The sequence below is a fragment of the Scomber japonicus genome, chromosome 6 (genome assembly GCF_027409825.1).
Source record: "Scomber japonicus isolate fScoJap1 chromosome 6, fScoJap1.pri, whole genome shotgun sequence".
Lineage (NCBI taxonomy): Eukaryota > Metazoa > Chordata > Actinopteri > Scombriformes > Scombridae > Scomber > Scomber japonicus.
The window spans coordinates 27,683,817-27,709,103 of NC_070583.1; the positions used below are offsets into that span (position 1 = coordinate 27,683,817).

The following is a 25,287-nucleotide window of genomic DNA, read 5'->3' on the forward strand; positions in this document are numbered from 1 at the left end:
CTTGTTAAAGATGTTTCATTAAATTTTAAATGTATATCCATTGTCTCTCACACAGAAATAAAGAAACAAATCATGAATATTTTACCCATACCTTTACAAAGGCTGCTACAGCTAAATTGGCACTGCGTGTCTCTTCTGCCAGGTCTTTGTTTTTCCAGAAGATGTGTTCGGACACTGTTTCCACCAGAGTCTCCACACGGCTCTGGTAGGATGAGGGGAAACGCTGGGGCCTGGGAAGCTGCAGTAAACACAGAACACAGAGTTTGCAAAAGACAATCAAACACTATGTTCAGAGTCATATTATACATGTGCAAAGAATCAATTGTGACCCATGTATGTTTCCTGGTATAGCAGGTAGTAGAGTATGCCACCCTACCTTTAATTTGTCACAGTCAACCAAATGTTGGGCCATGGACTTGACAATCAGCTCAAAGAAGAACCAGGAGAACTGAAAGAGACAGAGTTCAAAGAAAGGTCATTTCTCACTCACAATATTTTCTGTCTTTACTCCAGCATGAAACTTAGAGGCAAGAACAACAATTATATTTTAACTTTGGCAAAAGTCTAATAAATGGATAGAAGAGAAGGTATGAAACTAACCTTGAGAACATTCCTGACTGCTGCCTGCTCATTGCTCTTCAGGTCAAAGGTCATGCCCTTTGCCAACTCCTCATGGACTGTCCTAAAGCCATGGGCCTCTGACTTGAACACATACTACACACACGCACACAAAAGGAAAAAGGTGTCAGCGGTATACAATATATAATACACACAAACACAGTGAAATATTAAATAATATAAATACAAGTGAACAAATACACAACATTTATACAACAACATTAGAATAATAAGACAAAGAAAATGTTTTCCGAACTGGATTAAAAAAACTAAAGACAACATGAGTATGGTTTGATTGAAATGATTCTGCTGCCCACTATTCAATTTGTGCTACAGTAAATTGAACCCCCCCCCCCCCCCACACACACACACACACGCACACTGAACACATATATGCGCATGCACACACACACACATACACGCACACACAGCAGTTCAAATTGGGCACCACTAGTCCTGAACATCATGCCAATCTGTTACTATGGCAACGCTAGTTCCATTAGCTTTGCTGGTCCTCTCCTTTTACTTCCCGCCATTCGTCTCTGCCACAACCTCTTCAAACGCTGCAGTTTTCCTTCATTGTAGCCAACATGAAACAGGTCTTGTGGTTTTTCCTGCTCTCTTTCCTAATTCTCTCTCTGATTTTCTCCCCCCCAAAACAAACACGCCTTGTGTTTCTGATTGAGCAGGCTGAATGTCCTAGTTTGCCTCCCACTCAATTGCCCTCTCTTCTTCTACTTCTTCTTCTTCCCTCCCTCCTTCTCTGTGTGTGTTTGCACAGTGATCTGGGCATGCGGCCCTAGCCAAAGTCCTGCTGGCCCCAAACACACACACACACACACACACACACACACACACACACACACACACACACACACACACACACACACACACACACACACACACACACACACACACACACACACACACACACACACACAAAAATATATTCACATACAAACACAAAAAGCCCCCTTTCTTTTTTTTTCTCAACAAATTAAATTGTCTGTGCAGTCATTCCACTACATCATGGAAAACAACAACCTTTATACTAATTGTATGATCTTCTCAAGCACACACACAAACCATCTCATACCTTGATATAGGAGTGCAGGTAATGATCCAGGTTTTCTTCGTGGCACTTTGCAACAATGTGGACCAGCACTCTGCAAACAGAACAATAGCAACAGAGAGTTAATTTACTGCAGCTTGGCTGTACCCTTAAAAAAACGACAGAAAACATCAGACACTTTTCCCTCTCTATTGTTTCTGGCAGATAATGGTTTAATAAAACATTCTTTTAAAAAAGTCATAAATAAACATAAAAAGAAGGAGAAGGTGTTTAAAAGTGTATTTTTAAACACTGTATGCATTTCTTATTGTGTTCTTTACCACGTCCACTCATCCATAAAACCCTGACGTCAACATAACTGATATGGAGCCTGTAGTGCCTCTACTCACCTGGTGGTGGCAGTGGTGACCTCATCGTTGTCATTCTGAGTCAGGACCTTGAACAGCTGGTTGAAGAGCACTGGCAAGAATCGGATGATCACTGGGATTCTCTCCATGCTGAGAAGACCCTGGAGGAGGGCGGAAAAGACATGTAGGAGCAGAGGGTGGACAAGATGGAAAATAAGGGGGGGTATAATAAGTGAAAATAAGTTGTTTTTTTTAAACCAAGTTTTAAACAGTGCTCACTCATTAGACATGGAACAGTTTGTAGTTTTCAAGTCTCTGATTTTTGTCTCTTAAGTTAAATTTGAAGGGATAAAAGCTTTTTCTCTGACCTTCAGGCAGTTGAGGAAGTCGGAGGTAGGAGGTTGCGAGAGGTCCAGCTCTCTCTTCTGGCACTGCTGGAAGAATCGGTTCAGGTGGGGGTCCTGGCACGGAAAGGAGAGTACATGAATACTAGATGAAGGAAGCTGGAATAATACTTAGTGCACTTTTTAAGTCATTCCTAAAATGAAAACTTCTGCATTTCACCACTATGTCAGTCAAAATTTCAGTCAGTGGTTCAGTCTCAGTCTTTGCTCAGACAACTGTTGATTATTTTGGACGATTCACAAAGTATATATTTAACCAATAAGGTTTTTGTAACAAGTATTTAAGTGCTTGGAATAAGCACTGTTATTTTAGTGGAAAGACCAAGACAGAAAGACTCAGACACGATATGACATGTTCATTTAAAAACCAATCTTGCAATCCATATATTTTCCTGTGTTATTATGACAACGTGGATGGTCATTTATTGTCTTTATTTCTCATTGGTTTTCTGTGCAATATGCTGATTGTATTTTTACATTTAGAAAAACTTGTAATTTTCTTATCAGTATTTTAGTCTTTTATTGACCTGATTGCATTTCTAACTTATCTGTGAATGCAGTTTTTGTTTTTAAATGTCACATGTATTGATTCGACTTGTGCATAGTGCTGCAAATGAAAGTGAAACATACAGTAGGAAAATCTAATTTGCAAGCAAATCACAAGATTGCTGTGCACCTCTCCAAACATCCTGTACAAGCAAACTGTAAACAAACTCAGTGCTCTTCCTTGTTTCATGTGCTACACACTATCTACTGTACACAATCTAGCACAAGGCTGATTGCATTTTGGGCTCTCATTGCATTTGCTTGGCTACAAAGTATAAAAGAAATTTAGGTACCTCGATAATGGTGAATGTATATCTATTGTGGAGTTCTTCACATAAAAGTTTTCTTGTCAGAGAAGGCTCACAACAGTCCAGATAATGATAACGGCTACCATTTCCATTTTTGGAGTGAAGTATTTTTTTAAAAGCTAAATCTGACACGGCATGTCTTCATTCTGGATTATTTCAGTTGAAAACAATATGTACAAAGCCATCCATCCCTCAATTTCCTATATCACTTATCCCAGTCAGGGTCATTTGAGACTGTAATCTATCCTATGCAGTACCTTGGACACATCGCCAGTCTATCACAGGGACAGTAAACCAGCAAAAACAAACAACGTAAAGCAAAGAGAAACCCAGATGTTCTTACCTGAGTGTATACTGTGGAGACGACATTGGTGGACACTTTGAAGATGGTTTTTGCCCCATCAACCCATTTCACATCTGCTCCGTTCTGTAACGTAAAGAGGAGATTGTCCATGTCCCATCTCTTCAAACAGTCCATTTATCACAGGATGTAATTTGTAATACTCATTTTCTCCCACAAAATGAATGCTTTTATTATTCATCAGTATTTCTTATATTCGTACATCCTGTGCCCTCCCTCCCACCTTGGTGTTGCTGGTTTCCTTGATGGCCAGATATCCATTTGGCAGGTTACAGGAGACAGGGATGTTGAACTCCTGAGATGACAGACGACCTTCTTTGAGGAGTGGCAGCCAAGAGTACCCCACTAGAAAATGATGCAGACAGATGCAAAGCAAAGGATACTCAATAGCGGAATAGAAAATCATAACACAACATCATAAATGTTTTACTAAATTAAAGCTCCAGATCTATCACTAGCTCACCTGGGTTCTCCAGGGCTTCTTTCCTCTTAGCATTTGTTTTAGCATTGATGTCACAGGTGACATGGTAAAAGGAGAAAAGAAGATGGTGCTTTTCATGAAGTTGGGTGGGAAGCTCAATCTTCACCTGTGGACACAGCGGCATATAAAAGGTTAAATTACATACTGTAATAGATGCTGTGGATTAGCTGTAAACATGTTCTTGCTAAAGGCTGCTGAAGCTGAAGTCAATCCACTTACTGATACCCATCCTATCATTTTCCGACTATTGTCCTCACCTCATCGTAGAAGTCAGGGTTCTGAGAGTGATGCAGGACTGTTGAACAGGCGGCTGTGGTGAAGACTGGGCCTCCAGGCTTGCCATAGATGCACTAGACAAATACCAATAGTAGAATTAGCAAAAAAAAGTCATGTTCAGCTTTTTTCCCATGAAACAAATGATCAAACTGGAAAAGACAGAGTCATATAGAACCCAATAAAAATGTCCCATCAGCATGTTTTTGAATAGCTTGCTACCTTTAAAGGTTTGGCAATCTCGTCATCTGAGCTGCGGAACTCCACTTGGACTGCAAGGTTACGAGCCTGCAAACAAGAAGACCATTGTAATATTAATAATTGCACATATGGCAAAAACAGTCAGCAATAAAAATATATGAAGAGATGAACTGATGCCAAAAACAAGAGTTATGTTGTAACCTTGTTACAACATTAGCTCAAGCTCCTCTGATATGATGTTTTCTTAGTATAATATCTATGCTATACCTTAGCAAAGCTCTTCTGACTGTCATATTTGAGATGTTTAGGGTAGACATAGATGTGGTTTCTGTAGACTTTGTGCGGTTGGGTGAACTTGGTGGTGTCCTGAACAAACTCCTCCACTTCCACAGTAGGCTGGTGTTTGCTCAGTTCCTCAAAGGGCTTCACTGGTACACAAGAGGATGTTACACAGTCTAAAAGCACAGAGAAGAAAGTGTTTCAAACACATGAGAAAATACAGAACGGGGCATAAAAACAGACAGAGATGAAAAGGTCATACTAGGATGTTCCATTGGAATATAGTCAACTGCAATGTCCAGAGTTCCAGGAATAGTCTGCAGTTTACTGGTCTTCTCAGCCCTGCATACACAAAGGTTAAAATAAAATGTTTTAAGAACGTTTTATCCTGTGTTGGAAAGTTCTACTGACCTACTTTTCTGGTGAAGCCTCCACAATGTCTTACCTTCTGAACTCAGTCACCAGCTTAATCAGGTCATCTGTGGAAATCTTGTTGCTTTCCTGTTTGAAGAGGGGTGAGAAGCGAGACTCTCGGTCCAGTGCCCCATGGTTGTCCTTAAACACTGACCTATAATAGACAGAGACACACATGAGCTTCCAGTTGTTTTATTTCGTCATTAAGTGCCATGAGGATAACTGCATCAACAAAGATGTAGAAAACAGAGCTTCTCATCAGAGGCACTGACCTGACGGACCAGGCAAACGGCATTCGGTACTTTCCCAGTTTACTACAGAACTGTTTGTTGGATTTCAAAATCTTCTGAACAGTCTGTATGAAACAGAGGACAATGAACAGAAGGAAATGTTAGAGTATAGCCACACTGATATTTTAAAAATGAAACGAGATTTGATTAGCTCTAATTCTAGAGTGACAGACTAAATCAGAGTTTGTTTAATACAGTAACCCTGGCAACAGGTTGGATGTCTGGTGATTCACTTAGCCATTTGAACAAGGACCACATGAAGCACAGCCAGTGGGGAAACCAGGAAATATCTTGGATAGGATCTAGGAAAAACCGTATTGCCAAACTCTCTGACCCAACTGGCATTCAGTGGTGAAGATAAACTCTGGCCTTACAGGAAAACCATTTTGTAAATGTCATGCATTAAACTGTTAGACTAGATTAAACCATTTCCCTTACAGTAAACGTCTAACATCATGTCTGGAGAGCCATTATTCCCAGCTTGCTCCAAGAAATAAGGAAATATACAGTAAAAGAGTTTGCTCTGTAATTAGTTAATGACCAAAAAAGAAAAAAATCCAGACCTTGTATCATACTAAGTTGATGCTAAACTGACAGTGAAAATGACAAAGCAATGAAAAATAACTTTCTGACCTTGCTGGAGTCTGTGTTTTTGATATATGGTTCAGTCCCACAAGCAATGTTTCCCATCAGCACCTTTTCCACTCTGGCCACCATCACTATGTCAGTATGGGGGTTGGTCACTGAGAAAATGGCCTGCATGGATAGCATTGGAAAGTCATGTTAATATTCTTCTATGTGGTATTTTTTGCTTTGATCCAACACTGTGTTCAAATATCCCAAAATTATTCCACATCAAGAAAAATTGTGATGCGTGTCTTACCTGTTTGGGAAAGCGTAGCCAGTGGTCCAGCTCCAGGCTGAGGTAACAGTCTCCTGGCTTCTTCTCTGCAGGAGAGCACAGGCCATTCTCCTGACCTCCAACCCCCGTCCCTGGACCGCCTGTCCCGTTACCGCAACCTCCGAGCATCTGATGCACTGCCTCGTGGTTAAGGTCTACATGAAAATCTGCAGATACCTTTCGCCCCTCTCGTACATCCAGCAGAGCCAACGAGACAAAGAAGGGCTCGATCTGGTGGAACATATTAAACTCAGTCATTCGTTCATGTACATTAACAGTAACTCAAGAAGCAGTTACTCAAACCACTACTCAGCAAAATACCTTATCTGACAGGCTTTCTGAACATTAAATTACCTCCTTTCTCTCCTGCCTTTGATGTAAAATTACTGCAGAAGGGCTATTCTTATATTTCACAGGAAAGTGATCTTAAGAATGGATGTGTAAAGAAAAAAAGCTTTTAGCAGCTAAAGATGTGTGATGCAGATTTGAGAGTCATCACCACATAATTCCCACACATATTAATGCAAAAGTTAAGCATGTTTGAATAAATGTCTTAAAGTGTAAAAGGTATATGTTGTATTTAATGCTCACATTAGTGACTGGTCCAGTTTCACTCTCGTTGATGCAGCCCTGCAGCATGAGGTTAAGGGAGCGGCAGGTTATCATAAACCTTCTGCCCAGCTTCTCCTCAAACGGGCGCACCGGTGCGTTTTCAGCTGATGAATTTTCTGTCCGTGGACTCCTCAGAACCTGTGGTTGGTAAAACACAGTTTGCTAGTTGGAGGCATGCTGTACTTTATTTTATTCTAGCGCGGCAGAATTATTGGGAAGAACGAGATCTTGTCACTAACACGAACTGAAGAGTGCAAGTACAACAATGCATGAAGTCAAAACATTAATCTTTCTTTATACTCACAGGAGTGTCGGGGTCGAGCGAGAACAGATTTAACCTCTCCTCTCTCCTGGCAGAGCGAATTCCCTCATCTGTCTCTGAAATATACTGCAGAGGGAGAGACAACATGAAAAATAGGCTGTTATAAATTATATGACTAAAAAGGCCAACGACAGTTTCCAGTTTTGTTTTTTAACAATAGAGAATTTGAATAGTTACATGTTTGAGTTTTCAAATCAGTATAAGTCTTAAACAGATGGCTTGGACCTAAGCTTCACTGTGGAGTTCTTTTGAAATCAAAAACTATTAGACAATGTGTGTTTTTTTAAACCACAATGCATTGTGCATAGTTTTGAGGCCATCCTCGTGCATGTACCAGTAAAGCAAACAATATGGGGACCTGCTCATCAAAACTTTGCTCCATAGTGACACCAGTTGCCAAAAACTCCACATGGTACCTTAAAGTACACACTCATAGTTATTCATTATGAAAAGCCTCAGGGAGCAGCGGGAGAGTTATATTATTATTTAAAAAAGAAGAACTGCAAGTGTAGCCAACCTTTGCTAACTCTGGATTGATGCCTTTCTCTGTTGTATCTTCGTTCTCCTGCAAACAGCCGTCACTCAACGACAGGTCAAACACATCTGGAGGAAGAACAAACACAATCAAGACTCCAGAGAATGACTTCTGTTTATAAATGATAACTGCCATCACTGACTAGATGAGAAAGCTTATCTAAGCAGTAAATTTTCCCCATAAGTTAAAGGTCATAAAACATTTTCGAAAATAGGTTCAGCAGTATACTAAAAGCGCACTAACTGGAGTCACTGGACATATATCCATTGCAGAATAAAATATGACTCCATCTGTGGTATTTATGGATAATAAGGCAGGCAAGCATCTGCGGAAATATAACCTTCATTTGCCTGGAGCAATTCTTCCCAAAGGCCACGCTGAACAGAATGGCTCATTAATGGTAGGTCACCATGCACTCGCAGCCTGATTTACAGGCATGCTAACAGACCACAGAGCCATGACAGCTGAGACTATTACATCATTCCGTCACATTTCACTGGGGCCAATTCTCAGAGCTCCGTCAGTGTGTGTTATGTTACAGGCTGTGGTTCTCACAGACTATTATGGATTTTGCTTCCATGTCAAGTTTTTTTAATAACAATGTATGATGTACTAAACCAAGGTGGAGTCCATGATTGGGGTCAGGTCTCATTTCCTGATGGTGATGTTATGGATCGAGCCCAACCCAGTAGAAATTCCCAATGGCAGAAATTATTTACTTAAGTAGTTGAAGTCAGAAAGGGAAGAAATTGTTACAATTTTGAGGAAACTAAGCATGAACTAATTTATCCATGTTTTGGAATTATGCTAAAATGTTCTTTTTTTGAATTTCCCCTTTTTCCTCAATATTACCATTTATGCATCCATCCACTTTGCTCTCTCCAGCTATTTTTCACTTTCCTCTGTTTATATCCATTAGGAACAGAACCACTCTCACCCTGGCGATGGTCGGTGAGGTCTACACTCTTGCGGTCCGGAGCAGGCCCGTCATGTGGACTGATCTGTAAGATGCGGTTTAGGGTGCTGATCCACTCTTCCATGTCCTGTTCACTCTCCGCGGCCAGCACGAAGTACGTAACCTCGTTCATCTTCAGCTCAAAGGCGTGCTTCCTTAGGCGGTTATTCTTTAGGGGGATAAATGGATGGATAGATGGGATAATGTGGTTACTTGACAAAACCAGAGCTTGGTTCAGTTTGTGGAAAATCAGACTATTTTCCCATCTTAGACATGCAGTTTTTGAAAGCATAATGAATTGTAAGCTTAACCAAACTTAGCTGAGTTTTGGGAAGTTTATTGAATCAATTAAGCTCAAAAACATAACAATAATATTATGGTTTGGAATTTATTACGAAATCACAGTGGGTACTTGTAAACAGGAAGTTGCATGCAAGTTTGATATAATGTCACTAACTCAAATCTAACTTCTTCTTTTTTTTAATGTGCCCTCCATGTTTAGATGACTTTTAACCTTGTGTGTTCCCTGCCGTCCCCTTGAGAAAAGTCTAGCTTGGTCTCACATACATCCAGCTATAAAGTTAAGGCAGACAAACATCTTCAAATGTATACGCATATGAACATAAACTGCAGAATGATATCAGAGTAAGAAGGACATCCATATGTTTGTCACTAGGTAGGTTACATTTGCTCAAACTACCACTGAAAGGCAGACCTGCAATATCTTGACCTGGGTGTGTGATGTCATCATGCTGTACAATTATATACTACATTGTCTCCTCATACAAGATCAGAAATATTCAGCTACAGTGTAATTTGTCTTCATTTTACTTTGTCCTGCTACTGAAGTCTGCAACTTGGCTAGCTTGGATCTTTGTGTCTGTCTCCTAATATACATATAAAATCTATATATGCTTAAAATGCAGTTTATAAAAGATTTTTTTCTAACAGGTAGTCTGTGGCAAAAAAGCATGGAATGTGTGTTATGTGTTTGTTTGCTCTTGCTCATATGACTGCTTTAAAACCCACCTGCACCACGCCAGTACACGAGTCAAGGAAGATGCACCCTTTAGGTTCCTTGGAGATCTTCTCATCTTTGTAGAAGTTCATGATGTAAGAGTTGTCTGTCAGCTGGGTGAGCTGAAAGTATCTCCTCTTGAATGACTGTGTGCAGACAAGAGATACAATTCAAATATTTGAATCTGGTTTTGGGATAAAGTCATAGGTGACTAATCATTTCATAAAATGTGATTTTTATGAAAACATAAAAAGTAATTGTTCCTCAATTATTGTTGGTATGTTTCCAGTAACATAATAGGAGAAATGAAACATTTCAGGTGAGAACAGAGAGAGAGATCTCATGATAATGGTGAAGAGGCAAAACAGAAAAGGTGTGTGTGTGTGTGTGTGTGTGCATGTGCATGAAAGGGGAGAGCATCAGACATTTTCCTACCCGCACAGTGATACTATTGTTGACAGTGCTGTTAAAGTTCCCTTTGTATAACCAGCCTGACCGAAACACACCGATCCCTCCCCCTCCTCCTCCACCACCACCTCCCCCACCTCCTTTGGACGACGAAAGGGAGGTAGTGTCCTGTAAAAACACAAATAAGGTAAGTTACAGATACATTACCAGATGATCAATAGAGAAAAGGGGATTTTCTAGACTCTCTCTACCCAACAACGACCATTTGTCAGTTAAATGATGTTCATAAACAATGTCCCACTGACCTGTAATGAGCTAACTGCTCTTTCAGAGTATATTATAACAGCTTTAAGGCTACCATAAACTAATTTAAACATGAGACCCAGGATGTATCCTGTATGTAATGCATTCACTCTAAGAAGCATTTGTCAGAAGATGGTCATTACTGACCTCATCCTTGTCCATGTCCTCATAGTCAATCTCAAAAGAATGGGATGGCAGCTTCTCTGCTTTGTACAGTTTCCTGTAAAGGGGAAAGGAGAAGAAGATATTGAGAGAAATGTGGATCTCTTGAAATGAAATACACGTATGGACAGAAAAAATGATTTCAGGAATTTAATTAATCTACTCTATTTGACTTATGCAAGTAACTGTGGGTGGCTGACTCTGCCTCATCATTCCCTGTCAGGAGTCAACAATAGACGGCCCTCGTTCAATCCTGCTCCACTGATTTCACAGGCTGACCCGTCTTTGTGTGCTAGCCATGGGATAAAATGCCTTTGTGCGTGTGCCATGAGCTGGAGACAACCAGGCTGCAGTTTGTGCAGGATAACACTGGAACCACCCTTTGCTAAAAGTCACACAGTCGTAAAAGCTGTCTGAAATAATCTCTTAAGGGGACTATGTTTAGAAGATTTCAAGTGATTGTGGGCTGGCCGTGGACACAGGAATGCTTATACTGGCCTGCAGAGATGAGGATTGCTCCACTCAAATAATAGCAGTAACAATCACATGTATATAATAGCTGCAGATCCCCATTGTAATATGCTTTCTCTTGTGTAATTCTCTTGAACATGTTTCAAAAATCTGTGAGCATATAGTTAATGCTTGGTTAGCTAGTTGTTTGCTTGATAAACAAGTGATGTTAAGGCTAAAAATGTCAGAGGATAGATTAATTTTACGGAATAGTATCTTAGCAGGATTGTGCTCCAACTTGTGCTTAAGGCCTTACTTTAAAGCACATCCTGGACGTCAGTTCATAGATCATGTGAACTGACTGAATGAGTACAGTGGCAACCCATGGGACAGAAGAAGGACATTCCTGTGGTTGAGAGCAGTGACTGCAGGGCTGCTCTGGGTCAGTCTCACTGGGACAGACAAAACTCTGGTTGACTGACAGCCTGATGACTGAATGACTGACTGACTGAACTCTGATTAAATGACTTTTAAAAAGGAGATTGAGGGAGCTTTGAAAAGTTGACTTTTGTTGGAGTGGAATGTCCTCCTTCTAGTCTTTTACTCAACACCAGCCACCATCTTGTTCTTGTTAATGACCCACCTCCCACCTCAGTGTAACAAATTGTGGTTCTGCTTGATGATAGCTGCTACTTCTGGGTCTAGTTGTTTATGAGGAAAAAATCTAGCATGTCTTTAATCAAGTCAGAAAGTTAAACAATTCCGAATCCACATTTGTTTTTACATTTCCGTATCATCATACATCAAAAAATAATATAGACAATAATACATATCTACATGGACCCAAAGCCATGCTTTAAGGCAGTTAAAGGAAACACCTATAAGAGCCTAGCTGGCATTTGCATTACCAATACTGAGTTTTGAGGTACTTTTTCAATATCTTATAACCATAAACATGTTTTTCACTATTTTTGGTGGCAAAAGAATAAAAAAAAGTTTGCAAAAGTAGTCTCAAACTGGCAATAACAAACACTAAAGGGCAACTTTTGGGTTTTGAAAGCTTTAGATAATCTATGACTCATTTCAGCTGGCTCAGTTTAGATCTTAATCGACAACAGAAACTGTAAACAGTTTATTTTTCAAAAGTGTATTACCTAGGCAGCAGGCGGTAGTCTCCAGCGTAGTCGTCATACTTGAACAGGACCACATTTTGTTCAGAGTTGTAATACTTGCAGGCCTGGAGGAGAAGGTGGAGATTAAGATGAATATGATTTAATATTAAGTTTCCAAAATAATGTCTGTCTCTGTGGAAAACCTTGACCTGAGATAGCTGAAATATCTACACTCATTGAAGAAAGTGATATTACAGTAGAAACAGGGAGTATACAGTCAGACTCTCCTGAGGTTTTGCTACTAATCTGCTGGCTGGGATTAATAATTAAATCATTTAAATTATGAAAGGAACTGAATTAAGACTTGGCCCCCGAGGAATCTGCAAAAAAGATATCTTTACGCCTATAGATTACTTGTCTGTCTTATGGAGTGCAAGTTGTCACAGTTTCTCCCTCTCAGACATACACACACACACACACACACACACCTACACTAGACAAGAAGTCAACGAGGCAGTTTCATATCCTCTTCTCTGTCTGCTTGTTCAATGGCGTGTCGCAATTCTCTTTTATCCATTTGTTTAGAGAGTTCGTCATCTTTTGTTAACAATGTCTCAAAATATAAACAGACCAAACATATTATGAGCCGCAATATCAACCTGAGACAGGCCAGCACACACACACACACACACACACACACACACACACACACACACACACACACACACACACAGAGTCCAGCACACACTAGTCTCCAGTGAGCTGTGACAGTACTGTCTGGAGAGTTTCCGTCTACACGGATATTATTTCTCCACTGAGCCTTTGAAATTATGGCTGGTCGATCTGAAATGAGCCCTGATAGACCTAGCCTACACACAAACACACATTTAGATATGCACGCACATCTGGTTTATTTCAGAGGCATGACAGAGGCATGGTGAAACCGCTCCACCGGTATCAGGATGTCCTATATTAAGAACTGCTTAAACTGACAAACCTCACCACCAACCAACACCAACTGAATCTGTCTCACTCCAAACCTCAGTGGTTCAAGTCCTGTGCACTCTCTCCTACACATGGACACACACACATACTGTACACACACACATACTGTACACACACACACACACACACACACACACACACACACAGAGTACACCTCACCTGTCTGACCAGCAGACACTCAGTCTGTACCTCTGCCCCCTCAGGAACTGTTGACTTGAGAGTCCGTCTCTCCTGAGGCACCGTGGACACCTGCAGGAATAAAAGGAATAGAAGAGATCTGTTAACATGAAAGCAAAAACACACACAATGCTTTTTATATGTTTTATAGCAGAGATGGGACCTAACCTAAAACAAAAAGCATCCATATAAAAAATAATACATAAAATCAAAGTATAACCTTTTGATTACAAGAGCAACAGTGTCAAGTGGTCAGCTCCTAGGAACTTGAGACAGCCTGCATGACAATGGTAACACTGCTTTAACAATATGAGAGAAACCCACATTTGTCATCAGACTCCTGATACTGAGATTTTCAAGAGACAACTTATAAACTCACTTGTATTCGTCACCCTTCAGCTGTGCCTAAATTAACCACCTTATTGGATTATTGGTTTATTTGCACATTTGTAAAATGAAAGTAAGAGAAAAATAGTAAAATGAGGTAGGTCTTAAAACCTCACCTATAAGAGATAATACACAATAATAATGCAAAGTGAAATAACAAAAATAAACATAAATATGATGTACCTAAATAATATTGCGTACAAACAATGCAAAACAAAAGAAAAAACTGTATTAGAATCTTTTGTCATCAGAACACTTTTAAGTTTCATGCTAAATGCAAATGTCTATTCCATAATTGGGCTCCACGGTATCTTATTGAAAACTCCTCGAGACCTAAGGTACATTGATATGTATAAGTTATTGATTTGTCTAGTTGAATATTCATCATTATCATCATCATCATCATCATTATCATCATCATCATCATCATCATCATCATCCTTCTTCTTCTCCTTCGTCTTCTTCTTATTAGTAGTAGCATTAGTATTGTTATTATCTTCACATTATGTTTGTGTCTCCATTATTGTGTTTTGCTTTGTTTCCATCTGTGTGCTGTAATGCACTTGGAACCAACTGTGATGTGTTTAAAGTGCTGTCCAAATAAAGTTGAGTTGATACAGAAAGGGATGTGGCTCCACCTTGTCCACTTTTCAGTTACTGTTATGTATCATTAGCTTAATGAGCTAAGCTAATGAATGACTGGAAATTGAAGCACAGAAATACTAAGTAAGGAAATCTTATCCAAAATATGAATTTATATCATTAGTGTTGACTTTTTAAACTCTCAACTATCAATAGTGGCATTAAGAAAAAGTTGTATAGCTTGGACTCTTATATCAACACCTCATGCACAATGATTTGGGTGGAAATACAAAAAGTTATCCAGAATATGAATGTAATATTCATCAATTCCTTCTTCTCAACATTGTTTCTGGCCCACTTTATTGCAGTGAAGATGAATAATTCAGGTCCAGTCTTTTAATATGTGGTACTTTCCTTTGTACTGATTAGACCTACAACTGAAACATGAAGCTTTAATTCTAAAGTATATTTAATTCTAAAGTATAATCTTTATTGTGGACATTCATATGTTCAGAAAGAAATGGAGAACCATTTTCTAAGTGATGCAGTCAGTAATAAAGATTTGTGTATGTGTGAACAGTGACAGAATTTGACAAATCAGCAGGCGAAAACACTGGGCTCACTAACCAACTGGCAAAGACGCAGATCTAGTAAATGCCTTTGGTTCAATAGCACTCCTCTGCCAAGCCACTGTCACTTACAATTATGGAAATTGACTGTAGACTAGAGAGAGACAGAAAATCAGAGGAGACTGTGTCTTGTAGCCAGACAGAGTTTGAAACCAGTAGAGTCGTGCACTTAAACTACAACAAAACAGATGATTCCCTTTACCACAAGTCGCCAATTAGGTCATCTTATGTGCAATGGATATGCATCTGCAGAAACACATTAGTAAAGTAATGAAGGTACTAATGAGCAAAGAGCTACAGGCAATTGCAGAGAAGAAACAGTTGACTGCAATGAAAAGTCTGCAATGCTCAACATGCACGATGAGTGTGAATAAGTGTGTCATGGTGGAGCAACGAGGAGGCGTCATGTGTTGCATTGCAAACATCAACATATTGTTTAATTAACAACAATTTGCAATCATTACGTAAGCAAATGTTAGCAGCATATTTGACAGCGGTTGGTTATTAGCAATGGAGGAAAAGTGAATGTTTGCACTTTGGCACTGGTGGCCCTTTATTACTTGATATATTATATTTGTAATTTTTCAATAAAGATTTTTATGTAGTTATTGGGTCAGGGAAAGTTTATGGGCACAGTTCATGTAAACTCATGTACAGACATTTTATCCTGTGTTTGAATATTATTAGACACATTTGGTGGAAAACGGAGATTCATAACAGTAATAGTCTTTTTACAATTCTTGCCAGAGCTTCAGTGCAAGTCATTGAAAGTACAGTAGTCCAATTAAGCCAGTTATCAAATATCTGTTTTATCAATTATGTCTCTTGTGAATAATGAAAACAGGACTGGACAAGATATATGTTGCTCTTCGAAATATGTTAGACATACAAATTAAGTTTTATATTTCATTTGTAATGCATGTGGCTAGTTTATCAGAGCACTATATCAGCACTAGGCATGGTATAAAGTAAAACCTTCTATTTTTGTGTATTACAAACAAAGCACAGAACTGTTTCCTCTCCACATTTGAGTAACTATTATGGAGATATTACCAGGTCTACAGAAGATATGTCTGAAACATAAAATATTTAACACAAATTTTATTGATGGCAAAATCATTTTAATGGGCCGCTATTTTCAAGGACATGCCAGTTTTATTATTAATGCTATCACTTCTGAAAATGAAGACTTCCTGTAAACGTCTGTGTTTCCTCTCACACTGAGAATCGTTGTGTTCTCATTTACTAAACATGATGATGATGATTTTTTTGTGATTGTTTTGTTCAATTTTCCCCTTTTCTTCCTCAATTTGGGATATCTGATTCTCTTGCACTGTACTGTTAACTTCCACTGTTGGGAGGAGCCTTTCCATGTTTATGTCATGAAGTAATCTGTATCTGGACTACAAAGTAATCCTGCTGATAAAGCCACACTGTAAAGGCAGACAGAGACTGGCAATCTGCAGTGGTCTTATTCCTACTTAGGGTCAAAGGGGCATGCCTGCAAGAATGGCATGAAAACAACAATGAAACAGTGTGCAATGGTCAATGCAACTGAAATGAGGCAACTTAATGCATTTATCATGTACAACTGCCAAGAAAATGCGATTTACAGTTTCATAAATGTGACAATTTGCTCTTTGTCTTTGTCACAAGTTGTTAACTGAATATCTTATTTACACTTACTGAGAAATCATTGTCAGGAAATAGGAGCAGATCTCTGAGAGGGTCTTCCTTCAACTCGTCCCCCAGTTCAGAGATGACGGCCTCATAGTCGAGTGGATCAATCAGCTTAGGCTTCTCTTGCTGCGAATAGACACACATAGATAAATGATCAGTATTTATCCATTTGTCTGTTTAATTATACAATAAGATACGACACAAATGTTTGAAAAAAATGTCATTGAGAATAACAGCGGACAAATTGAGTGGTCTTTTACTGAAGTAGATTAATGCTATGACTTGCAGGCTCCATGACAGATAGTCTCCTAAAAAATGTGTGATTTCAAGATGGAAACAGTCACAGTAAATTAGCCACAGACAACACACAATCACACCATTCTGGAAAAAAACACATAATGACCATGACACTTCCTGTGTTTTGCCATGACATAATTAGGACCTAAAAAAAATGATCACGGAAGTAGTAGAACAGCTACAACAGCTGTGACACGCCCCACAGGACAATACATCTGTGAGCTTGTTTTAAATGAACTGGAACATAAAAGCACTAGGTAACACATTACAGACATAGTGAGACAACTTAGCTTAACTTTATCTACAGCCAGATATGGTTTGGATTTCCTTTGAACACTTCCCGTACTGACATTAAAACCACATGAAAATACCTCATCCAACTAAAGGAATCCAACGCCCTCACACCTTCCTGACTACTTTTTATATGCTCTATATAAACCACAAAACGATAATGCACCTCTGACATACTCCATTTCTTTTTCTCCAAGATGTTCAAAAAGTTTAAATGAAGTATTATGCAAGTAAGTCAATGAGTCACACAAACACAACATTTTCAACATGTGCTCAACAGATTAAGGACGGTGGTAAAGCACTTCTGCCGTTCAGAAAATAGCAGCACAGCAGCAACAGAAGCAACGACGAGAGCTGAAGCAGTCTGTGGTCAGGACGATGGAGGAAGTTAATGATCTCTGGTTTGGTTCACACGTATACAGTGCACAACCGGGGGAATCTTTCCAGCCACCTTAACAGTCAGAACCAGACCTCAGTACTTAAGTGAGAAAGAGCATGGAGGGGGGTGTGGTGGGGGAGGGGGGCAAATGAGGCGATGCAGCCTTCTACCTCACTACTTTCTATACCATCCATATATTGTTCACTGTTATATTAACATTCATGCACTTTTAAAGCTAAGTATGCTGCTTTATATACTGTCTAAACCTACAGTGTGTTTACCTAGATTTGTATCTTAGTTGTTTTTCCTTGTATTGTATTGCACACATACTGTACACACATGATTCAATAATAAATACTGCTTCAATGACCATGGTTAATCAATTACCAAAATCAACTGACAACAATTAAAATCACTAATTCATCTTTTGAATCAATTCAATTAATAGGACAGTAATAATAATAATAGGATCAGACTCAATAATTAGTTAATTAATTGAAACAATAGTCAACAGAGGTATTGATAATGGAAATAATATATAGTTATAATAGCTCCGATGATTAATAAGTAAATCTTGCTTTTCTGAGAAACAAACACAAGCATATAAATGATAGAAAAGTGATAAGCAAGCATGTTGGTTAAACTTGAGACTTTCAGTGCCTCTACTCGGACCCATGTGACGTCAGTGTTTGAGGGGAAAGTCTGGTGCTCCCCACACAAGATGATATCTGTCAGAAACTATAGCAACTGTAGAGTTACGCTCGGTACGCATCAATGATACATACATCATTTAATCTGTCAACTTCAAAGTATTATCCTCTAGCTGACTCTTCCTGTCACAGAGCTTGATTCAATGAACTGTAACACACCAATCTTGAAAAAGAAGTAGAAATGAAGAACGCGATAATCATCATAAAACACTGTTTAGAGGATGAAGATAATGACCACAGGTAAAAATGCATAAATCAAACAATTATTGACAGCAGGCGGATATACATGAGGCACTGATAGTAAATCTACAGTCAACAAGTACTAGAACTGATGAGTGTAAGCAATGTGAAAGTGACAGTGACAAAAAGAGACACACACATACATACAATACTCAGCCGGGTGTAAGTCGATCGCACTCGTTTGCTCTTTATTTTCTTCCTGAAGGTGATTTTACTCCTGAAGCTCATTGCCAACAGATTTAAATAAAGTTACAGTATTAAAACACAACGGCTTCTACTAACAATGAGGAGGGGAAAAAAAAAACGATCACAGCTATATCCAAAGAGAACTACACAAAACACACACGGTAGGCATGTGCTCTATCAGAAGCAGAACTAGCACTGGGTGAGGTTTTGGTTTGCGTGTCAGCACACGTGGATGTTGAGGAAGTTGATGCTTGATGTCCAATACACTCAACAACACAGCATACAAAACCACATACACACACATGAAGACAGAGAGAGAGAAAATCCCCCGCGAAACAGAAATCAACCAACCAAGTGCTTCAGTTTCTATACATCATATTCTGTTTGACTGTCAGCATCTTTCCCTTTAAGACTTAATTGTGTGAGACAAATTCAGACATTGCTGTCTGAGCTGAACAAATCAAGGGTTTAAAATGAGAGAAGACCCTTTATCCTTACACTCCATACTACAAACAGCCAAAATAAGGGGCTACTCCCCTCTCTACAGTTAAACACTATCATGCATTCACACACACACCCAGCATCTTATCTGCTTTCGTCCAAATTTAACAATAGCACACCCCCGACCCACATATGCTCATACGTGCATGTACCTCACCAACACGCAAACCATCAGCTTCCTGCTCTAAAGCTATTCTGTCCTCTTCACTGTTTATGAGCCTGTAGTGTATATTGACTGACAACACCCATAAACAATGTGCACAAAATCAAAAAATAAGACAATTCTTCACTCGTGTTGGTTCTCGTTGTCATACATGAATACGTTAGACTCATGAATTTAGAATGACATTAACATTTGTTTGCCTGAACACACACAGACACTCACTTCCCCCAGATTAAACCTCATAGCAGAACAGAGATCTGTAGAAGAGGAAACTATTTCTGACCCTGCCCTACCTGTTGCTGATACATTACATAAAATGGCCTAAGTAGACTATTCAGTGGAAATCATGCAATGAATGATGCATAAAAAATGAATGTTCGTCATTTGAATGGGCCAAATTACTTATGTACGGTGGCATACAGATAGATTTGGTTTTAATTCATGTCTATATTTTTAAATGAGATGTGCCCACCTCAAATTAATGGAGGTTAATGTAATGTGTGGCGCTCACAAATTGTATTTCAAAAACTCTTACCATTTAATTTGAGATAATCCACAGTAACAGTTAACAGTTTTCAAAGAACACCATTGAGTTCCTATGCTGCTATAATAGGTGTTTACAGTGAGACCTGTTGGTTATCCACAAACTGTACAGAGTGTAAAAACTTTTTTTTAATGCACAAATCAAAAGGTGTAGGATTTGTGTAATATTTAGTTAAAAGGTGTAGGATTTGTGTAATATTTAGTGGCATCTAGTCATGAAGTTGAAGACTGCAAACAACAGTCTACCTCTCACACCCTAACCCCCACCTTCCAAGTCTGAAAAACACAAAAGATCCTCTCTAGAGCCAGTGTTTGGTTTGATGGTTTGAGGTGGAGGCAACAAAAAAACCCAAAAAGATGTGGGTGAGAAATATAATAGTTTGTTTTTCTAACTTGGGTGAACTGACCCTTTAAAGCACTTGTGATGAATTACACATGGAAATGTAGAATTGGACAATGTAAACAACCGGAAATAGAAAATAACTTCACACTCTTGGGTCAGTTAACAGTGGTTAGTTTCGGTTAAGCATTGTTAGGTTAAGTGTTGTTAGGGTGCAAAAACAGTTTTATAGGTGTGAAGGAAACTGATGGCAACCTTTATCAGATACAAAGGTGTGAAGAAAAAAGGTTTCTATGTTGCTGTGTGTTATAGCCTCTTTCTATTTATGAGTTTGTATGATTCAACAAGGATGAATAAGAAAGGATCATCTATCAACATGTCTCATGATTGTAACTCAGCAGAGTGCTCATGGCCCTGCAAGTCTACCAGGACAAGTAATGCATTACTCTTAATCTACTGTATGCTGCCCTAATTTAATAGCCGCTAATAAGTCTTTGATGTTTTGCAAGTGAAATAGTGGTTCATAAATAACTCTCAGCACCGCACTCCTTCAAGCCTAGTTAACATCTGCAGCAATATGCAGCAGTTCAACATCCCTTTTCTTCCACTGACTCCTCCCTCCATCCTTCCTCTGTTCTGCACCAGCTGCCTCAGCTAGCTCCATCCCTCCATCTCTCCCCTCTCTCTTCCCCTCCTCTATCGCTTCCACATCTCATCAAACATCCTCAGTGCACTCCTTTATTTCTTCTTCCTTTGATTCTCTCTTCATCTCCTCTCTGCTCCCTTGTTCTCACCCTATTAAACATCCCTTTTAACATCTCTCCTTCAGCCCTCCGCCCCTGTTTCTCACTCCCTCCCTCTTAGCAGGGGTGAGGTAGAGTGGGTGTTGATGTTGGTAAACTACAGCTGTGAGTAGGGCACAAATAGAGCACTAGACTGGTGGCTCACAGCATGGCTTTCCTCCAAAACGACTGTGAACAAGGGAGCGAGACAGAGGGAGAGAAGGGGGGAGTATTCCATATAACTCAGGAGGGGAAAGAAGAACAGAATAAATCTAATTTGAGAAACAATTAACATTAAGAGCCAAAAAAGACAAAAGATGGAGAGAAATCACAGGGTTCACCTTTTCGCACATCATGCGCACAAACTGACCTGTATCATTTATAGTGCAGATTTACGGCTTATCATCTCGTTATGGGAAAAGATGTGAGGAGAGTGTGAAAAAATAGAAGGATGGGGGAGTGTGAAAGATTGATAGGGAGTAAGAGACTGTAAGGGAGAAAGAGAGAGGGACAGAGACAGCTGAGACAGCAGAGAACAGAAGAAACCAGACAGAAGCCATCTGCTTTACATCATTAGAGCAATATAGGGTCTGGAGAAAGACACTGTGGAGCTCATGGGGATTTATACTTCTAAAAAGAAGTCATTCCACTGATGAAAAACACTTTTTCAGGCTCAATTTGATGTGTTGAGTTTGTGATATAAAGCCCATTTACCTTTTACTAACTTTCTTGCCTTGTTCCAAAACACACAGTTTTTTGCTGGCTGTCTACTGAACACATCTATTTCAGTCTGTGCATTTAGCTTGGTGTCAGTCTCTCTGCAGAAACTAACCAGCCCTGGTTTCACAGTGCATGGACAAATATCTCTCAAATTAAAACTATAACTTTATAACATTATGTTGGCAACTAATTAACCAACAAGTCCAACATCCAGTTATCCAGTCAGTGTCACTCAAGAGGTCAACACCAAGGAGGAGTGATGGTGGTTAGGGAGTGACAGGAGGATTTGCATTCTTACCGTGACCACAGTGTCAGTGACAGAGTGAGGAAAGGGCAGAAAGACTGGACTTTTCTTTGTCGCATACCGTTCTACCAGTATGCCTGACAACCAGTGATGTATCATGTGTTAGACCCTGGCCTGTCAAAGTGAAGCACTACTGTATCTTAGAGAGTCCAAGTTGGAAGCCATGATCACATTCAAATGCCTTAAAGATGTATTAAGAACTTGTTCACTGGTTCAATGGTACTGATCTCACTAACTTTAAAACTTCATTTTGTGCAGAAATAACATATCATTTCATTGTCAATACAGTTGGCAATTCATTTTCTGTCAACTGATTAATTGATTGACTAATTGTGGAAGCTCTCCATCCCTTGATTAACAACTACTATCTAATTTTAAAAAACTTAACCATAGTTCTTGAAGAATTTAGCTTCTTATGACAACAGTTTTAAGGTTTTAAGAACCTAAAAGACATTTTTGAGTAAACTGAATGTGGCCACAGTATGTTTTAAGCTCTAAAAGGTTATCAATGGATATTTACCATTGGTTGTCCTCTGTTTAGTGCAAACTGCATTTGACTTTTGGAGTTCCCCAAAAGTTCAACACTTGGGACATTCTATATTTGTAAGCTGCCACTCATTTAAGGCAGTTAAATGTTTTCACGCAGATGACACACAGTTGTATTTTTCTCTTGACCCACTTCATATCCAGCAGCTTGACTCTCAGTATGACAGCGTAAATGATGATTCAACTGGATGTCAAAAGCCTTTTGGAGAGACACACTGACATATCTGGCCCTCACACTGATTAATTATATTGTTCTTATTTAACTGAACTGCTCTACAGAAACCAGCTGTTATTAATGATCTGGTGTCATGGTCTTTTTTGACTCATTTTTATGAATTCTGATTCTATTTTAGACATAGCTGTGACATTTTATTTACTAAAAGTTGATCAGATTTCTCCAAATCCATCTTTCTTTACAGCCTAGATTCCCCTCTGTCCTCCAGCTGGCTGTTTCAGAAGCTATTTATATAAAACTGAAAATTCATTTCAGCTATCCTGATATTAATTTCCATTCTGTGGAATGCTTTAAAGACTTTTTTCTGCTGGACAACTAACAACACCAGTGCCCTGCTTTGCTCATCATCTGGCTGCAAAATCCAACCACGGAAGTTACAGCAGGTGTGGGTTCATGTGGCATAGTTTATTTGACTTTCTGGTTTAATGTTGTAACAAGTTGTACCTCAACACTTGAGCCACAAATTTCAAAATTTCAAGTATAAGACAGAGGACACAGAATTGAGTCATTTCAAAGCACAGGAGGGCCCTCACCATCACCCTACTCTTCACTTTTCTTGTATTCCACAATACCAGCCCTTTAAGAAAAGTCCCATCTTTGTTTTTAAAAAGATGACTTGAGGTTTTTTTCCAACGTGACTACAGTTTGGAATAAATTGTTTCAACTGTGAATGTTTCAGGCAGACGTTATTGGGAGTCATGGCTCTCTTACTAATTACTAACTGAGCGTCGTCTGAATAGCCACACTCATGCTCTTATACTTTCGATAATCTGCAGGCTAACATGATTTTGCAGCGTAAACTATCATGACTCCAGTTTGCCATCGAAACTAAAAGAAGGGTCTCCAGAAAAGACAAAAGGTTTATGGAAGGAAGGAAAGAAAGAACGAAAGGAAAGAAAGAGAAACAGAAGAGATGACTGTAAAGGTCACACACTGCCAAAAGTGTAACATTTTTTCCACCGGGCTTACAGCAACCAGGGTCTTTCTGGGAATGAAAAAAAAAACAACACACTGGCCAACACTTGTGGATACAGACACCAAACAGATGGTTGACACGCAGAATTGTGCTGTAAAAAATTGAAGCACCCAGTTTTATGCAATTCATTCACTGATTTTTTTTTTATCCCCGTCATTCATTCTTCCATGCGTTCATTCACTTCGCAAAACATTTCAAACCCACCATGTTATTCACGCTTTTTGTGTGAATAGCTATTTTTATCATCTTCTCCGTGGACCATATGCAGAGAAAGCAGATTTTTCCCACAGAAACTAGATTCCTCATGTATGACCCCACCATCCCCCTCTAATTCTCCTCCCTTCATTTCCGTCCTTCTGTTAAGGGAAACAACCAGGCCCCACTCGTTGATCATACGTCAACCTCAGCAACAGAGAGAAAGAGGCAGAGTAAGAAAGAGAACATTTAGCAAGGGACTACAGAGACGCAGTAAAACAACAGAAACACAGAAAGCCAGAGAAATGAGTTCATGCCTGCTTCAGTCTAGCAAAACTGAAACTGAAAACTACAACAGAACTTTTTCCTCTGACTCCATACATATCTCCATCATTGATTGACACAGAATAACATGCAGGTCCAAATATGATGCACACCACTAGTCCTCACCCACTTACTGTACTGCAGTCCCCTCTACCTTCCCACGCATGCATTAGGTAGAAAAGCAGAGTTAATGGGGAGTAGTGCTGGTTACCATTACAATGATGGTCAGAGGTGAGGTGGTAGTGGTGTAACCCTCTAAAGTGGGCGTGGCAGCATCCAGTGACATTTGGTCCTGTCGTGAACACATGTGGCCGCAGTCTGCCCCGCCCACTGAGCGTAGGAGCAGGACCACACTGGCTGAACAACCCATAATCCTCTGCTGTTGACTTCCAGTCCAGCCTAATCCCGTCCAGCAGTATGTGAGGTTTCTTGTCTATCCCAGCCGACCAATGACCAAAGTTCAGTCCAATTGCCCAGCGCCCCCCTGGTCCAGCCAGCGGTGCTGTGCTCTGTTCAAGCCCTGACGGTTAACAGACACTCCATCGTACCCTCCCCTGTCCTACTTTACCTTCCCCTCCAGCTTCTCTGCTACCAGTCCTGCTTCACAAGCTTTTCTGTCTCTTCCCTGTACTGCACTGCTCCAGTCTCCTGCTCCTAATGTTGCTCTTGCTCAGCATACACACTGGCAGCCTTACATGACTCGCTCTCTCTCTCTCTCTCTCT

At 39.6% G+C, this 25,287-nt stretch overlaps 1 protein-coding gene across 2 annotated transcripts in view; it reads right to left on the reverse strand.

Annotated features, from left to right (window-relative positions):
- dock10 (dedicator of cytokinesis 10) overlaps nucleotides 1–24,934 on the reverse strand; it is a 41,407-nt gene extending 16,473 nt beyond the window's left edge. The window contains exons 1-28 of one of the 2 annotated variants that reach the window (XM_053320496.1): nucleotides 24,776–24,934; nucleotides 16,839–16,958; nucleotides 13,537–13,626; nucleotides 12,415–12,497; nucleotides 10,796–10,868; nucleotides 10,373–10,513; nucleotides 9,949–10,083; nucleotides 8,902–9,088; nucleotides 7,947–8,032; nucleotides 7,412–7,495; nucleotides 7,087–7,245; nucleotides 6,478–6,726; nucleotides 6,228–6,350; nucleotides 5,577–5,659; nucleotides 5,336–5,458; nucleotides 5,153–5,232; nucleotides 4,879–5,066; nucleotides 4,633–4,698; nucleotides 4,395–4,487; nucleotides 4,120–4,243; nucleotides 3,880–4,001; nucleotides 3,639–3,722; nucleotides 2,406–2,498; nucleotides 2,080–2,198; nucleotides 1,715–1,784; nucleotides 601–714; nucleotides 377–448; nucleotides 92–238 (exon numbers count right to left, since the gene is read on the reverse strand). In XM_053320496.1, the coding sequence (XP_053176471.1) occupies nucleotides 92–238; nucleotides 377–448; nucleotides 601–714; nucleotides 1,715–1,784; nucleotides 2,080–2,198; nucleotides 2,406–2,498; nucleotides 3,639–3,722; nucleotides 3,880–4,001; nucleotides 4,120–4,243; nucleotides 4,395–4,487; nucleotides 4,633–4,698; nucleotides 4,879–5,066; nucleotides 5,153–5,232; nucleotides 5,336–5,458; nucleotides 5,577–5,659; nucleotides 6,228–6,350; nucleotides 6,478–6,726; nucleotides 7,087–7,245; nucleotides 7,412–7,495; nucleotides 7,947–8,032; nucleotides 8,902–9,088; nucleotides 9,949–10,083; nucleotides 10,373–10,513; nucleotides 10,796–10,868; nucleotides 12,415–12,497; nucleotides 13,537–13,626; nucleotides 16,839–16,958; nucleotides 24,776–24,934 (3,267 nt within the window). Of the gene's footprint in view, nucleotides 1–91; nucleotides 239–376; nucleotides 449–600; nucleotides 715–1,714; nucleotides 1,785–2,079; nucleotides 2,199–2,405; nucleotides 2,499–3,638; nucleotides 3,723–3,879; nucleotides 4,002–4,119; nucleotides 4,244–4,394; nucleotides 4,488–4,632; nucleotides 4,699–4,878; nucleotides 5,067–5,152; nucleotides 5,233–5,335; nucleotides 5,459–5,576; nucleotides 5,660–6,227; nucleotides 6,351–6,477; nucleotides 6,727–7,086; nucleotides 7,246–7,411; nucleotides 7,496–7,946; nucleotides 8,033–8,901; nucleotides 9,089–9,948; nucleotides 10,084–10,372; nucleotides 10,514–10,795; nucleotides 10,869–12,414; nucleotides 12,498–13,536; nucleotides 13,627–16,838; nucleotides 16,959–24,775 lie in introns of those variants that run through there. The other variant, XM_053320495.1, reaches the window with a different exon arrangement.
- Nucleotides 24,935–25,287: the final 353 nt, after the last annotated feature.